The 18,263-nt window shown below is 44.6% G+C and overlaps 1 protein-coding gene across 1 annotated transcript in view; it reads right to left on the minus strand.

The window, feature by feature from the left end:
- The window catches only part of LOC147708705 (uncharacterized), a 389,106-nt gene that overhangs the window by 267,738 nt on the left and 103,105 nt on the right, over positions 1-18,263 (minus strand). The window contains exons 3-4 of the mRNA XM_086927355.1: positions 17,911-18,018; positions 14,984-15,097 (exon numbers count right to left, since the gene is read on the minus strand). Coding sequence (XP_086783481.1) covers positions 14,984-15,097; positions 17,911-18,018 — 222 coding nt within the window. The remainder of the gene's footprint in view (positions 1-14,983; positions 15,098-17,910; positions 18,019-18,263) is intronic.

Here is an 18,263-nt window from a genome sequence, read left to right on the forward strand (position 1 = left end):
CAATAGGAGACCAGTTCTGCTCCCAGGGGAGCAGTCTGCAGCTGATAAAAACAACTCAGTGCCCCCTTTCCTTCTCATTGAGCTGTGCAGAAACTGCCCCAAATCTCTAATCTGAAGCATCTGTCTGCACGAGGAAGTTCTGACTGTAATCAGGGGTCTTCAACACAGGTGCATTGCATAGTGCAGCCTTCAAGTCATCAAATGCCTTCTGGCACTCTTCAGTCCAGATAACCTTCCTGGGCTGTTTCTTATAGGTCAGGGCTGTCAAAAAGGAAACAATGGTCCCATAGTTTGCCGCAAAGTTCTCACAGAAGCCAGTAAGGCCCAAAATGGCCCTTACCTGGGTCTGGGTAGAACGAACCTCCCAGCCGAGTACATCCTGGAGATTAGCCGCCAGGGGTTAAATCTTCCCATCATCACCCAGCAGATGTCCAAGACAAACAACAGCGGACTGACTGACTTGGCACTTGATTGCCTTGATGGTATGTTTGGTCCCCTGCATCCTCATCAGCACCTGCTCCAGGTGCTCCTTGTGGTCCTTCCTTGAGTTGCTGAATACAGCAATGTCATCCAGGTAAACCACTTGGACCTCTTTCAAGCCTGACAACAGATGGTTGACCTGGCGCTAGAAAGTACCAGGAGCAGTCTTCAGTCCAAAAGGCATACCCTTAAAGGGTCAAGGCCCCTTGGGGTTATGAATGCAGGGCTTAAGACAATTTGCCAGTAGCCCCATGTCATATCAAAAGCACTAATGTACTTTACTGCACCCAATTTACCCATCCTAATCCGAGCTGAAGAGCTGTTGGATATCAATTCAATTCAATTAAAAAAAGTCTTATTACGATTATTCATCATAAAAAGACAGAAAGTTAATAAAATACAAAATACAGCTGACAGCCATAAATACACCATAAAACTGTCACTACAATTTACCATTAAAAATATAAATATCTGTACTAAAATAAAATTAATTCATTCATTAAAACATAATTAAATGTATCATACGCATAAGACTTTACATATATCTACAAACAACGGGATAAAAATCTACAAAATTCCAATTTTTAACATGCCATACCCAGGAGTATCATGACTAGCTATTAGGCCCTCCATTGTTTCCCGAATGGCCCAAGACCAGCTCAGAAACTTGGCTACCCCTATTACTGCGGTATCATTGGAACCAATTTTCAATAGCCTTTTAGCAATCAACGCATAACTTGTTCCCATAGATCTACATAGGGGTTTGAGCCATGTGCTTCGAGGTTGTTGGTAGGCAGGGCAAACATATAGTAAGTGGTCAATATCTTCTATGCAATCCGGGCAGAAGAGGCATTTATCACCAGTATCTGGTTTCCATTTACATGTGAACTTCCTAAGCAGAAGTGTCTCAACTCTGAACTGGTGGTAAAGCTTGCGATCTCTAGGTTTCGCTATTAGATCCCAATAACTTTCCAAGCTTGGTTCATCTTTGAATTCCCAGAAGACACAAGACAGGGATGGACTTATCAAAGTGGAAAATCTCCTGATTTTAATAAGATTCCAATAGGCTGCTCTATAAATTACTTTTGATGGAAATTTGGCAGACGCTGGACTATCCCACAAGGTCCTCATCCCCATATCAATGAGCATATCTTTAACGCTGGATAACCATAGAATCTTGTTCGAGCGGTCCAGTCCCCTTACTTCAGTCAATGCCCTTGCAAATAGGTGTAATTCTGGGGTGGTCCAAAGCCTTCTCCAGAAAACCAACATCCTATACCCTGCAGTGTCCTCAATTGCATGGCGTCCAAGGACTAAAAGAAGGGGGATGCGGGGGGTCGATTTGGGGAGACCCACAATTGATCTTAAAAATTTGTTCTGGGCTAATGCTAAGTGGGTTAGATTACTAGATCCCCAGATCTCAGCACCATATAAAATTGCGGGAATAATTTTCGTGGAATATATTTTAACAGCACGGGCTATAGGCTTAGTTTGTAACAGCCTATGTTCCTTTATCAATGCTCCCGCTAGCTGTGAATGTTTCAGCACAAGTAACTTCACTTGGGGAATCCAGCTCAATTTTTCTCCAAAGTTGACACCTAGATAAGTGAAGACATTGGTCTGCTCCAAGAGCTTCGCACTCATGAAAACTCTTCATATAACAGGCCTGGCCCCGTGGAGTACCATAAATTTAGTTTTCTCCACATTGATCACAAGTTCATGATTGCAGCAGAACTCCTCAAAGCGGGACAGTGCCAACTGAAGCCCCTGTCTCGTTTTAGATAGAATCAAGGTGTCATCTGCGAACATGAGCAGTGGCACCCTTTGGCCGGCTAGCATGGGCGCATCCGTAGGGTAATTATCGAAGTACCGCACCACCTCATTTATGAATAGTGAAAATAGGGTGGGGGCCAGCACACATCCTTGGCGAACGCCCTTCCCCACTTTAAATTTCTCGGTGACCTCACCCGGTTTCCCCCATCGAACCTGGGCATAGTTGGAGTTGTGGAGTCTAACCACAAAGGCCAATAGTTCCTTGGGCATCCCTAATCCTAGGAGAACATCCCACAATTTCGATCTTGGAAGTAGGTCAAACGCAGATTTTAAATCCACGAAAGCAGCAAAGATCATTCCCCTACCCAAAAGGACCTCCAGTCCCCATGTGAGCCCGAAACCCTGCCTGTAGTGGGGTTAAGATGTTCTCTTCAACCATCCAACTCTGGATCCTACCCAGTAGCACTCGACCTATGATTTTTTGCAGTGCATCGATGAGGCTAATGGGTCCATAATTGGCCGGAGCGGAGCAATCCCTCTTCTTATAGATCGGATTGATTTCCGCTCCGGACCAAGATGTAGGGATTGGGGCTCCCCCCGCTAGTGAGTTAATTAAATTCGTAATGTATGGGATCCAAAGGTCAGGATCCTGCTTAAATAGATCGGTTGGAATACAATCAGGCCCGGGCGCCTTACCACATGGGATGATCTTTAGAACTGTCTCGACCTCTTTGGTGCTAAATAGCAAGGGGGTGTCTATAATAATGTGCAGGGCGGGGGCTTCACTTTCCGTGTTCTGCTGAAATTGGGCTTCAAAAAGTGCGACCCAATGCTGTGGGTCCACATTGTTATTTGGAACAATCGACCTCTGCCCATTCCCCCATTTTTATTAGGTCCCAGAACTGGGTCATGTTCCTGCCTTTACATGCTAGTAGCAGGTCCTGCCATCGCTCCTCATCCCAGTCTCTCTTTGCTTTCTTTAGGGTAGACTTATAGGATACTCAAGCCTGATGGGTATTGGGATGATTCCTTGTTTTGATGGCTACCACAAGGGCTTTATGTGCCAGCCTACATGAGTCGTTATACCATGAGTTGAGTTTAAGCTTTAAGTTCTTCCTTGCTGGCTTGATATTAATGAAGAACCTTTTCAGCCCACTAAAGAGCTCATTGTGGATCCCTGGTAGTTTGACGTTAAGGACCTCTTGAGAGCCACATTCATTAAGTTTTCTTAATGACCCTGATACTAGTGCCCTAATCTCTAACACCTTCCTTTCATCAAGAGCCACCTTGGCCCATCGGACCCTTCTCAAGTCATTTGCCAGAATTACTTGATTGGGGCTGGTATCATCAACCAACATAGTGGGTGTGCCCCAGAAACTCCTGTCATTCAGCGTAAGGACCATGGGGTTATGGTCACTCTCGGGGCAAGGATGAACTTCCATATCTAGGACGAGGGACCATATTGCCACATTCACTAAGATGTAGTCTATGCGGCTTTTGAAACGCCCATTATCAAAAGTCACCGCACCCAGGGCGTCGGACTTAGTCCTTCCATTAGCTGCCCTGAGACCCCATTCCAAGCACAACCCTTTGACATGAAGAGCTGCCTCGGTCCATTTTTTTATGGGCTTGAGGTTCAGCTGTGGCACACGCCATATAGCATCCACCTCATTGCTAAGCCTACCATCGTCAGTGTCCAAAGGCTCAAAGCAGGTATTAAAATCTCCTGCAATCATCAAATTTGCATTAAGTGTGCCTTAGGACAGATAAGTCTCGAGAGCTGTGATGACCTGTGAGATCCTGCCACCCGGTTGGCCCCTGGCATAAATATTGAACAAAAGTAGGTCAAGACCTTTTGTAGATCTAACTCTAATGACAAGAATATCTGGACTATCTAAAAAGACCTCATCCACGGCTATCCCCTCAGCTTGTCTTACCCAGCAGGTCAACCCTCCCACAGATTTCCCCCTCTGACCCCTTAATGCTGGTTTGGAGAAGTTTAAGTAACCAGCATGGAACACAGCATCAGTTGACCATGTTTCTTGAAAGGCCCAGATGTCTACGCCCTCAATATATGAGGACCAATCGGCTGATGTAGCCTATGATTCCAAGCCCGCTATATTCCGTGAGGATATGGCCAGGGGTTTCCTCTTAGGTGCGGGGTCATAATAGCTGGGGGCGGCTGCTGTTACCAATGAGCAAGTAACGGGCGCCAACGGCGCGGGAGTGTGGACCGGAATTAGTACACTAGGTGCAGCTTGGGTAGGGCAATTGGTTGTCATTAGGGCCCCTACACCCGCCTTGATTCCTCATTTTGCTGATCCCCCCTGTACGTCCACCCCCAGTCAGTCGGTTTCTTCAAGTGTGGAAAAGGCCTCAAAGCGATTATTTAGCTGGATGGTGAAATCAGGCCTAAGGCAGTCTCCCTGTAAATCTCGAACATCCCTCGGTCTGGGGAGCATATGATGTTTGTAGGAAAAACCAAGGGTGAGGATGCCAATGGCAGCTTTATCAATTGGAGCGTATCCCTAAGTCTCGAGAATATAACGAACCAGATCCGGTGACCTGAAGCTCAAAACCACACAATCTCCCAGTATGGTTTTAGTGGAGTGTCCGACCCATTCTATACGTCTTACCATTTTAAATTCCTGAAATAGGCCATCCCCAATACCGGTCTTTTTATTCCGATATTGAAGGGCCTTATTTTTAAAGGTCAACCAGTGCTCATGTGAGACCTGAGGCAAGGGGGGAACATTCGCTAAGATGACAGTAGAAGGGGTTGCTTCGGGTGGCAAGTGCAGGTAAGGGTGCTTCTTTGGCCGACCATCACTGCAGTTGTCGTCCTGCCTCCGTGATCTCTCCGACACTAAAGGCCCTTGGTTGGACATAATCTTATCGTTACTAGCACCAGTAGGTGGTGTACTCCTGGCGTTCCCAACTATTTGAGCCCCTCCCACCAGTATCTGGGCACTCGCCTTCGCACCACCCTGGTCCCTGTGAATGTCCCCCGCACTGGCTAGAGTGACACCTGCTGAAGCCTGCTTACTAGACTGAGCCAGGGTCGCTTGGGAAGGGCGTGCCAATGCAACTTCAATCTTGGATAGCCTAAGATCAACAGAATCTAATCTTTTTAGGAGCGGATCAAGAAGGACTGCTAGTTGCTCCTTTAATATAGTACAAATATCACTTTTATTCAACGGAGGGTTAGTAGGAACCAAGGGGGGGTTATCAGTGGTAGGAAAGCTTGAATTGCCAAAGACAAATACCCCGCTCGAGCCACTAGGAGCTGGTGGTGGATTTTGTTTTTTAGCACCTCGCCCCTTCCTTTTTTTGTTTGGTGGTTCTTTGTTTGTGCCACCCATAGTCTTCATCCCTCTTGTCCTAACCATAGCCGGACTACTCACATTACTCTGAGGCTGAGAAGTGGGCGGGTCTGGACTAGTGGGGAACAAGATTGGGTAGGTAGCTGAGCACATGGCAATGAACCCCCCCTCCCAAAAGCCTAGGATCAAGCGAGAGTCGACGTTCGGTAGCCTCAATCTCGTGAATTAACACCGATTCCGCTCTTATGAGGAAGGCATCAAGAGTGCCCACCACCTTGTCCCCCACTTTCCATTTGCTCTTGTCAAGAGAATTCAGACAAATACTATTATCCACTATCAAACCCCCTGCAAGCAATAGAAACAGTCCAAAGTGAGCAGAGCTTACAGTTCAGGAGTGAAGATGTCAGTGGGGTGGCCCAGCCCGGCCTCCTCTGGCCTCGCCCTTGTCCCGGGCTTCTCCCGGCGAAGCCCGCGCGCGTCCTGCGACGCAGGAGTGTTCGCGCTCTTTTAAGCGCCACCGGGCGCGTGATGGTTTGGGCGTGGTCGGCAAGGGCTTCTGGGCAATGTAGTTTCCCCCACTCGGCGGCCGCGCAACATGGCCAGCAGCAGCTGCAGCGGGGGGAAACCAACAGCACGACAGGGAGGCAAGGCAGGGCAAGAGTCCTCGTAAGTCCTTCAAAGCAAGTATGAGTCCCAAACTGTAGCAAACAGGCACCCACTCCACTGGAGTGCTCGCGCTCTTTTAAGCGCCACCGGGCGCAGGATGGTGTGGGCGTGGTCGGCAAGTGCTTCTGGGCAATGTAGTTTCCCCCACTCGGCGGCCGCGTAAGATGGCCAGCGGCAGCGGCAGCGGGGGAAACCAACAGCACGACAGGGTGGCAAGGCAGGGCAAGAGTCCTGGTAAGTCCTTCAAAGCAAGTATGAGCCTCAAACTGTAGCAAACAGGCACCCACTCCACCGGAGTGCTCACGCTCTTTTAAGTGCCACCGGGCGCATGATGGTGTGGGCATGGCCGGCAAGGGCTTCTGGGCAATGTAGTTTTCCCCACTCGGCGGCCGCGCAAGATGGCCAGCAGCAGCGGCAGCGGGGGGAAACCAACAGCCCGAGAGGGAGGCAAGGCAGGGCAAGAGTCCTGCACCCACTCCACAGGAGTGCTCGCTCTCTTTTAAGCGCCACCAGGCACGTGATGGTGTGGGCGTGGTCGGCAAGGGCTTCTGGGCAATGTGTTTCCTCCACTCGGCGGACGCGCAAGATGGTCAGCAGTACCGGCAGCGGAGGAAACCAACAGCACGACAGGGAGGCAAGGCAGGGCAAGAGTCCTGGTAAAGCCTTCAAAGCAAGTATGAGTCCCAAACTGTAGCAAACAGGCAACAGAGGAACCCGTGGTTCATCCTGGTTGGGGAACTCATGTTCTTTCTTGGAGATCCAGCCTTTTTCCAGGGCGTCGGTCGTTGTGGTACAGATGGTTTTTCTTAGTCTTTTTGTGGGATCATTGTTGATTTTCTTATAAAACTTGGTGTCACTGAAGAGGGTGAGGCAAGCTGTTTGTTATGCACCGGTGTCTTGAATCACTGTGGCTCCCCCCTTGTCTGCTGGCTTGAGGATCAGTTCAGATCTCTTTTTCATTTTTTCAAGGCGGTGGTTCGTTGTTGCTCAAATTGTTGTAAGCGTCCCTCTGTGGTTGAAGTTCTTCCACCTCTTTTATTACCGCCTCCTCAAACGCAAGAACCTCAGGGGGCATAAGGTTTGATGGAGGGTAGAAGGTAGATTTGAATTTAAGGTCAGTGTAATTTCCATCTTTGGTAGTTTCCTCTTTGTTCAGTAAGAAGGTTTTTAGTCTGATCTTCCTGAAAAACTCACCCAGTTCACAACGTAGGCGGAACTTGTCTAGGTGAGTCGTGGGGACGAACCCCAAACCTTTTTCCAGAATACTCATCTCATCATTGGTAAGGATAGTGTCTGATAGATTCACTATCAATCCCTTGTGCCGCTGGTCCCCAGTTGTTGTTGGCCCCTGGTGTTGCTTCTTGTGTGCGGTCAAGGTCTGTCTTCTTACTATTGTATTCTCCTGTTGCCATGTCTCCCATGTTTGCTTCTCCTTCCGCCCTGTCCTAAAAAATTTTGGTTGACGTCAGGTTGGAAGTAGGGTCCCACCGGGTATTGTGGTGGTCCATGGTAGGGTCCTGGTCCAAAAGGGCCGGGCCATGGGTACATCTGGGGGTGTCCATATTTCTGGTTAAATCCACCTGTCGTGGTCTTCTTGGTTTGTGGTTCCAGCTCTTATTGGATCTTTCGCTTGACCAGCCCTCTTGTTCTGAGTCAGACAATCCCGACTGACCACTCCGTGATGACCCTGTGTCAGAGAGTTCTTGTCCTCTGTAGTCATCTTTTATGTATGGGTAAACTCTTTCATGACTAAACTTTTTGAGATCTTTCTGTAATTTGGCGATTTTATTTTGTATGAGGTAGTCTTTGTGTTCCGTTATTTCTTTGTTAACTTTCTCAAGTTTCTTTTTGTAGAGTGTCAACTTGATCTCCGTAAGTAAATGGTCTTCACAGGTTTAGATTTTTATTAGTATGGTATCTGAGAGGCGCTTGGCCGTATTAATGATTAGGATTAGCTAATCCCGATAGCAGCGCCATGCGATCAGTGACCATTCTTTTTTGAAAAGGGGATCATCCAGGAATATCCTAGGCGCATTAGTGACCAACAAGCCTGTTGGAGCTGCATTTTCCCTGAGGTATTCTGTCATGATGGCTCCATGTAGAAGGACTCGCATCTGACAGCATTTCAGTTCTTTTAATTTATCCCAGTTTTGTGCTTGTGATAGACTATGGCTGATGTTGGTATCAGAAAGTAGGGATGGTCCTGCTTAAATAACGGATGCATCATCATCCGTATAGCCAATCCCTAGTTGTTCAGCCATGGCAGGTAAGGGGTGTGCTTGAGGTTTGTATGGCTAGGGTACGGTGCCAGTTACTGTAAGAAACTAAAAATACTAGAGCTATACTGCTTCTGAAGTGTATGTGGATCTAATTAGATCTCAGGTGTATGTGAACCCACAGCTGTGCACTGCTCAAAACTGTTTACACAATAAGTTACTGATAAAGTTCCCAGTATCTAGAGGGTTGAAGAGGAATAATAACTGCAGTACATGCTCAAAATCTATAAGGCTAAGTGTCGGGCCATTGCGTCTTATGGGGCACCGATTTGGGGATATGCCAATGTGGATAAAATTCAATTGGTAGAAAATAAGTTTTTTAGATCACTGCTGGCAGTACCACATTCATCGTCAACCATGGCAGTACACTGTGAACTAGGAATGGGATATATCACAGATCATCTTAAGGCAGCACCTTTGATTTGTTGGGCTAAGACATGGCTAAATGAGGACATTACCCTTAATCATCTCATCCTTAAAGACTGTTTGGCTCTGGACAAGGCACTTAGCATCCCATGGCTGGCATACGTTAGAGCGGCGTGTGTCAGGCTGGGACGTCTGGACGTGTTCTCCACCCCAGAGGGTATCAAGAAAGAGGATTTGGGATGGATTAAGCAGAACTTTCAAATCATGGCTGAGGCAGACAGGGAGGATATAGAACTCAAAAAATCAGGAGTAAGAAGCATTTATGCTCTGCAGTCCTCGCCCCACACTGAACCCTACCTCAGGATTGTAACAAAGCCATACCATCGCTTCTTGCTTACAAGGTTTAGATTTAACCTTATTCATCTTGTGTTGGGAGATCAACAACATTGGGGTAAGCCAGCTGATTCTCCACCATGTTCCTGCGACAACTTCTCGACACAAGACACCCTTCACCTTATTATGTTTTGTGACAAATTTGCGGTGGCACGAAATAAATTCTTGTTGCCCATATTACGAGAAGCGGGTTTCCTGCAGGTGAGGCCTGCACTACTGTATCTGCAATTACTGAACAATGTGCGAGTTATCTTCAGCGTAGCTAGTTTTCTGGTGGCTGCAGCCAGAGTTAAAAACAAAAGAACCCTACAGATAAATTGATCTAAACCACTTCCCCATAATCGTGGAACAGAATTTTTAAATATTTGTACTGTTTTAATAGTGGTTTTTAATTACAATAGGAGATAATTTGTATTAATTAACACCCCATGAACGTTGCAATATATAATCTGCATTGAATGTATGTATGTACATAGATGTCTGTTTTTAAATGTATATATATTTTTACTTTGTATGTATGTAATGTTGCTTCTTTTATGATTTTAATTAATCGAATAAAGAGTTTTTGACTGACTGACTAACTGCAGTATATGATCCCTGTAGACATCTATCTGAAGAGCTTCCAACACTGTGGTTGAGCCCACCCCGACTTTTAGGTGTCAGGGTGACCCAATGATGAAGCATGACACCACTAGGGTGTGTGCGGGTAATTAAAAACAAAAGGTGCTTTTCCCTTAACACACGGTTATGGTTAGCATAACCTTTCACTGTAGTGACTAGCATAACCTTTCACTTTAGAGGTTCCCTTCAGTTGTAGGTCCCTCTTCTGTGGTGTCCCTGCACTGTGATATGGTGATATATCACCTGTTTCTGACCATTGGTGAGTCCATTGGAGTATCTTTTGTGAGACACTGCCTTAGGATACCTAGTGGCATGATCAACCATGAGAAGTATGTACTTGTTACCTGAGGATAATGGAGGATCAAAGGAATCAACTATCCAACCCCCACACTCTCAAAGGGCACTACCCACCACAGGTAGGGGCATCAAATGTGCCTTGGGCTGCCCAACAGACTTGCCACTGGTCTGACAGGCCAGGCAGGTTTGGCAAAATCTCTCCACATCCTGACCAATTCCTTGTCAGTAGAACAGAGGTGCTAACCTGTCTTTTTGATGCCAAGATGACCCCCCCAAGGAATACTTCATCTGCTAACTGTAACAGGAAATTCCTATGCACTTTAAGGAACCACCAGCTGTTTGCAGGCTCCTGGTTCACAGTCAGCGGGCTCACTGTACAGGAGTCCATTTTCCAAGCCACCTTGTGCTTTCCAACTGCTCCAGTACAAACCTTTTCGCAAGGGACCCAAGTCTAGGCATACCCTGCCAACTTAGGGCGAACAAAGCAAACACAAGGAGATGATGGACGGAACGCTGAAACTTTCCAGACACTCACCCCCAGTCACAGATCTGGGTTGAATACATCATCGTTCTGTAGCTCACTTCGCTAGAAGTGTAGGACACTCAGCCTGTGCCTTACAAAACTCCTCACAGGACTGTTCTTCTGCCACAAACAGATCTTGCAGTTTGGCAGGCCCTCAGACTCCAACACCTTATAAGTATGCCTCTGGATGCTCGCCCTCCTCTCCAACTGGAGCAGTAGGTATCAACACAAGGACAGGTGCCTTCTCAGAGCCTGTCCATGGTTCTGGTCTACTCCCCTCTGGTCTCTATGTCTCAGGAGACGTCTACTCTTCACTAGGAATCTGGTTTACAGGACGTGCATTGGTGAGTATAGCTGATGAAGTCACTCCCCAGAAAGCATCCAGCACTCTGCTTCTATTTCACCTCCACATCGGAAAATGCTTTTTACGATGCACCTCTACCTTCACTCTGGCAAGAGAGTACTCCATGTCATCCCCACAAGCAACCAGACCATTACCCTTGGAACCAGAGATGATGTCCTCAGGTTTTTGATATTTTTGCTCAATCATAGTTCTGTGGGCCCCAGTATCCCTGGTGGCAGGAACATACCTCCCATTGATATCTGCCACACTCATATACCCTCCTCGAATTTCGGTGAATATGCCTAAGAGCCTCTGGGTCTAGGTTCCAGATATCTCCGATGACTACGTTAAATTCAGTTGAGCCTACCTTTATGTCTGGCCCCAGTGAAAGTACACTTGCAAGCATGGGCGCCACTAGCACTACATTCTTCACTTGGCAGTCCGTCTTTATGTACCCCTCTAAGTTAAACCTAAAGCATTTCTTTGCCTTGAGAGTGAAATAAAACCTCTGTCCACTCCCCTTCTGGTGAGGACTAGGGACCTGTTCCTCTTGGACGTTTGACTTGCTGAGTACCTTGGGAACTATTCTGGCCCTTCTCCTCCGGTATAAAGCCAGGCTGCTAGGAGTTCTTCTCTCTCTTGGGCTTGGAACTGTAGTGCTCCTGCCCCTTGTTCACTCGGTTGGCAAACAACTTGCCAGCCAACACTGCAAATTTTTCTGGATCCCTCTTAATAAGGTCAGACAAATACTGTCTGAGAGTGTCAGAGCACTCTTCCCCGAGATGCTCTGCTATCATTACCTGAGTCCGATACTGGCAATCACTCGCTTACATCCCTCTCACCCACTCATTCCAGTCATGCACTATGTTATGGATCCAATTCTCAAACAAAATGCGATCCGCCTTCTTGTTCTCATGGAACCTCTGTAAGTACTGGGCTGGCTTCAACCCAAAACATCTAATCAGAGCATCCTTCATGCACTGATAGGTCAGAGTGTCCTCCTCAGGCATCCTTTCAATGACCTCAGTTCCTTCCTGAGGGAGGTGAATCAGTAGAATTTTCACCCTGGATTAATCGTTTAGACATCGAGCCGTACAAGCGACTGGAACATACAATTGTATCAATTCTTTTGGTATGTTGGGGTGTTTTCCTTGGACTTGGAGGGGGGCTCCCTATCACCAGAGCTGACCCCATTCTCTTTTGTCAACCTGAGCTTCACTTTCTCCAGGGCTATCGCCCTTTCTCCAATTCCCTATCTCTCATCCTTCTCCTGCCGCTCCCTTTCTTCTTCCGAACCCACTTTTCATGTCTGTCTCTTTGCCGTTCCTCATCTGCCTAGTGGGCTATCCTCAACTTCTCTCTCTCAAATTCCCTTACCCTCTCCTCTTCTAAATCCTGTGGTTTCACCTGGAGTTTCAGGGCCTCTTCTGGGTCAGTCCCTCCAATGGAGGTGAATTCTAGGGCAGGGGAAAAATTAACACTAGAGATAGGGGGGTGTAAAAATTCTAGGGGAAGACCTAGGGGAAATCCTAGGTGCAGGTATACGGGAAGCCTGAACTAAAGGACTTTGAAGGTAGGTGACTTTAGTGCTCTCCTGTACGTTTTCCACCTCCTCCTCACTCCTCGCTGCAATGGCCTCTCCCTCCAAGTATTTTCCTATGCGGAAAACTAAGTGTTCCCTGTCCTTAAACCTCAGGACCCTCCAACCCTTGCCAGAACACATTTGCTTTATTTAATCTACAGACAGGCCCTGCATTTAAGTTTCCTTTCCAATGTTATCTGCAATTTTGCATATATCTAACGGATATCTACTTTACTTTTTAGCTGGTATCAGTGTACACCGAGTTTGAAGTCTAGTGATCCAACCGCTGCTACCAATGTGAGGCCTGGGTTCCTGGGGCACCAAGGCAGCCAGGGGTTCCAGGGTCTCAATCCATATAAAGAAGAAGGCCCTCAGTGGACATGCGTAATTTTCATGTTCAGTGAAGTAGAGATCAAAAAGACCTACAATACATTCAAGAAACGTGCCTGGAGATCACAATAGGGCAGGGAAGCACACTCTCCAGAGCTATTCAGAAGACTTGCAGTCCCAACAACCAGCAACCCTTCAAGTATCACAAACATAAGAAGATTTGGCCGAAATACTTAAAGTGAACTGTGCTGAATTAAATGAATCTAAAAACAGAATGAAACCAAGCTGCACTGACCAGAATTCAATGGGCAGACTACAAGGAACTGTTGTCATTTACTATAATGAAAGCCAGAAAGGATTACTAAACATTTTATTTGTAATCAAGACTATGTCTGGGTGAAACGTATGGAGAACTTCAAAGTATTTAACATGATTATACAATGAAATGAATTACACTGATTTGTGGAACTAGGTTGAGCAATGGAACAAAGAACTGATCTCGACAGACTATTTCATTCCACTTTTAAATCAGCAACTTGATCTAAGAAAACCTTCCTTAGATCATGCATATAACTCTCCTAAGTCTTGTCCAATAGTCTAGCTTCATCTCCTTACCAAGAACCTGAAAAGTATTGTGCAGCTCCTTATTTCTACATGCCATCTCCTGTCTCCAGCTCTGTCCGGTTTTGTCCTGGTCGTTCTATGAAATCTGATCTACGGTCTCTTTTAATTTTGTAATACAAGCATGGTACCAAACACTTTCCTCTTTCTAAGTTAATACTACTCGATTAATAAACAGCTTTTTATTCGAGGATTATCTCACTTTTTTTCTATATTGTTTTCTTTTGGCACTTCCATAACTGCTTGTGAGTGGTATTCTTCATATTTTTTTGTTTTTCAGTGTTCTGAAAAGATTTTTACTCTTTTTAGGTCTTGTCTAGGCTGCACTTGCGCGGTCTCTTCGAGACATGTTGTATTCACACAAGCAGACACTCACTCCCAGTCACAGATCTGGGTTAAATCCATCATCGTTCTTTAGCTCACTTCGCCACCCCAGTTCAGACCAAGCCATATGCAAATCCGCACAACTTTTTTCTTCTATTTCTTTACTTGTGTTACAATCGCAGCACCTGTGCTTTAGCTTTAAACATCTTAAGCTAAAGCCCAGATGCCGCAATTGCTTCAAAAGTAAAGAAAAAAAATGTGTCCCCATGCCTTTTTTTCTCTTTCTTTACTTTTGAAGCAATCACAGCACACGTGCTTTAGCTTAAGATATTTAAAGCTAAAGCGTGGGTGTCGCCATTGTACCAAAAGTAAATAAATAAAAAACAATCCATCTGAACGCCTTTGTTTTCTATTTTTTAACGATCATTGTACTTGTGCTTTAGCTAAAGCGTGGGTGCCCCGATTGCTTAATAAATAAATAAAAACATTTGCAATGCAGTAGCTCATGCATTACTGAAAGTTTGAGCTATGCCGTTGTATTATCATTAGCAATGCCAATAGCTCAAAAGTTCAGTAATGCAAGACCTATTGCATTGCAAATGCTTCTTTCTATCTTACATCTTGTCTCAATGAACAGTTCAGCATCCATAATTAACTTTGCCCTATTTCATTACATTTTCTTGTCAATCCACTTTTGCTACTGGCTATAAATGTTGAAGAAAACTATGCTATGTTTTTCAGTCACTCATAAAGGCACTGTTCTGATTCGTTGATCCTTTTGGTTACTTATGTTGTTGCATTATATTTTACTAATTTTTTATCGGACTGCACTCAAACAATTGAGTTCGCTTTTTGTTGTGTATTTTTAACATCTCTAGCTTTGATTAAAAAGAGACAGAAGATGAGCTATTATTTATGGTATTTTTAACCTGACTCTAATTTGTGTGTGCTGTGATCATTGTTGTTATTCTTTTTGTGCACCATATATTTCATTGCAAAATGCTTAGGACAAAATCATTATATAAATGTCGGAAAAAAAAATCCTAGTTTTTTTTTCTTCTTTACCTTTGTTGAGACGATCATTCTTTTGTTGAACTTCTGTGTCTTCGGGGCATTTCAGATCAAGGGTTTCTTTTATGTTCATCTCATATAGTACACTGGGATTGCCAATCGGCTCACCTGTAATGTAAAGACAAAAAAACAAGGGTAACACACTCACATTGATATCAAGCAAACTGTGTAACATCATATTCATTTAGGCTGTATCGCTGTACTAGTTTCTGTATGATACCCAAAATAGATTTTGGGTTTTCAATTATTTAAACACTGTTAGCACGTTATAAAACTTGGGAAAAATAAACCACTATGAGACACGAAGAACCACCTTTCATCTGACAAAGTATATGTTCAGCTCTGCGACTTCGCTCCTAATGTCAACAAGCCAAACATTAATATATGGCCAATGGGCAGAAGCCCAAAGTATCCCTTGTGTGCCTAGAATCCTGCAGTGAGCTGCATTTACTTCAAGATTTCTAATAAGTGTAATAATTCAAAACTGACATTTCTACATTGCAGTTGAAACACTTTGTGAATATGGGAATAGAAAGTTCTACCTGGAAATGTTTCTGTTTCAAGCATGGAGGCCAGCGTCCATACTAGTGTTTATAACAAGAACCATTGAATGTTCGTGCAAGTATGTTACAAGTGTATTTTATGTTCAAACATTTATTTCTACTGCTATGTTTTGCACTTCCGTTTCCATTGGCTTCTTTCTTATTGCTCAATATTATTGTTATATCTTATGATTGTGTTTCTTTTACGTCTTATCTCATTCTTTCCATTGTACCATCATGTTCTCTTTATTTACAACCAGGTATTTTTCTTGGCTCATTTGTATAATGGTTTTCTATTTCTCTTTATCGGTCTGTTTTTTATGCACACATATGCCATGTTCATGACTTTGGCATAATTCTTTCTTTTTTCTGCTTTCCATCTGCCCTAAACAACATACCAGGGTACCTTTTATGCTCTCCCCAAAATTGATCATTATTATGAGAGTAATCAACCGGCACCACCTAGATATTGTGCCTTCAAGCAGTTGCTAATAGCCTGGTAATGTGCCAAACATCACCATCTAGCTCAATGGGTAGTGCTCTACAATTATTACCCAAGTGAGTAAGCAGGGACACCCCAGCTCTCTTTGAGCGCAATGAAGAATAACATTGCATTCCAGCAGTGCCCTGCACAGCATTACCTAAAGAGCAGTGGTGGCTTCCGACTTCTGCGAGTGAAGGAGCGGACAAATGGGTGGTGGGTGGTTGTTTTTTTTTAAATTAAAACAATTAAGTAAATAAAATTAAAATGTAAATACCATGGTTGCTGCTGCATTGTTCTCACTCCGTCTTCTTCCCTTGTAACTCCCAGGCCCCAGCTAACCCTCTTAACCAATCCTGGTGCAGCTCTCACAGCGTGGAGCAGCGCCAGTATTGGTGGGAGCGGCCTCTATCGGCGCTCACAAGAGCACTAGAGGCTTTTGCAATCTTAAGACAGCTGGGTTAGAGAGGTGTAAAGTGAGCTTGTGTGGCTGACTGTTGCAAGACGGCGGCCAAAGAGACATGCACACTATAAACAACTGCAAAGGGAGCCCACCCTCCTCCCAGCTGCTGGTGCCATTCAGCAGCGGCCGCCCCCATCCTGACACTCCGTTCAGGACGGGGTAGTAAAAAATAAAATGGTAATGAATTAACTTCATTACCATTTTATTTTTCCAACTCTACGGGCATTTCAATGGGGTGACGCACCTCCGCTAAAACGGAGGAACCGCCCCTGTTAAAGAAGTTGCTTCCAGCTCACATTCCAAATTTAAGATTTTAATGTAAGGCAAGTGGCCCACGACAAAAGAGGCTGCAGTTGTCATTATATGTAAACATTATATATAATTGACTAAACTGCAAACTTCAGCTAGCGACCGGCACCTCTACCTAGCGACACTTGCTTCCTGTGTGGTGCGTGAAGGAGTCTCATAACTGATGCAAGTGGCTGTAGTGTTTATTGACAAGACCTCTTAGAGATGAGTAGGTTATCTAAAGTATTAGTTATGTAGAAAATCAAATAGGCTAATCCTCAGACTGTCAACTAGTTATTCTTTGAATAAGAATTAATATTATTTGTCATATTCACTGACATCAATTAACCCTCTGTCCAAGCAGCAAACTAGAACACTGCCCTGCATTCCGAATTATTTTGTATGCTTTTCACATGAAAATCTAGAGGAAAGGCAGGAGACCTCTCACTGCATTAATAGGAATTTTTATGAGTTCTTACCATATTTATGTTTTTGTGTGGTTTACGTGCCAAACATTTCAAGACATTGAAGGATTTGGAAGTTACATCACACACCAGACACTGTATAAATAAGCCAAGGACTCTAAAAACTATTTAAAATAAAAAAAAAACTCCTGTCCCAAATATGACCTGCCTCTGATAGAATGAAAGAAAAGTGCAGATCAGTGTTTTTCCTCCGTCCTTTACACTAACAATTTCATGATTGAAGAAATGCAAACTAAACAAGATATTCTACATATTTATCATATAAACTATACGATAAATTAGGAATTGCAACTATGTGGGGCCTGGGGGCAACTTATGATGTGATACCCCTTATATTAACCACACGGATGCTAAAGCAGATTTCAACTACAGCATTTCTCCCCTGTTACCCCAATATTTCCCCCTAGTTTTGACAGAAAACTAAAGGAATATCTGGGGTACCTATTCTAACTCCTAGCTGTAACTCACCCACCTCACACATACGTAATCTAAGACAAATTGGAAATTATAGTCTGTATGATGTGAGGGGACAACACTTAACATTACTTTTCTGGTCAGTTTCAGTATTAATGTGTTTAAAAGTCTGTGAGTCCGCAAATGACTGTCCGTACATGCTCTGGTCTGTGCGAGCCCTCTGAAACCCTCCTGCAAACCACACTTACATTTGGAATGAGCAATACGTCTTCTCTTGGGTGCCTCATGGCCCATTGGAGGAAGAGTGTCCTTTTCTTTAGCTTTCAGGGAAAAGACCGAGTCAGCAATAAGTGGACCTGTTATGAAACGGAAACAGACAAATTATTCTGCCTGCAGCTACCGACAGAATGACAATAACTGTCAAATGTACAGCCTTGAGACAAAATGTGGCATGACAGTACTGAACTCACTCACAACTCGGATGGATTAAATCACTAACATTATTAATTTTTGCCAAAATTTGGATTGTAGAGGAGAGTGTTAATAGCACCTATGAAGTGCTGTAGGTGCATGGCTAGTGAAACCACATAGAACAATGTAT

The sequence above is a fragment of the Lissotriton vulgaris genome, chromosome 6 (assembly GCF_964263255.1).
Source record: "Lissotriton vulgaris chromosome 6, aLisVul1.2, whole genome shotgun sequence".
Taxonomy (NCBI): Eukaryota; Metazoa; Chordata; class Amphibia; order Caudata; family Salamandridae; genus Lissotriton; species Lissotriton vulgaris.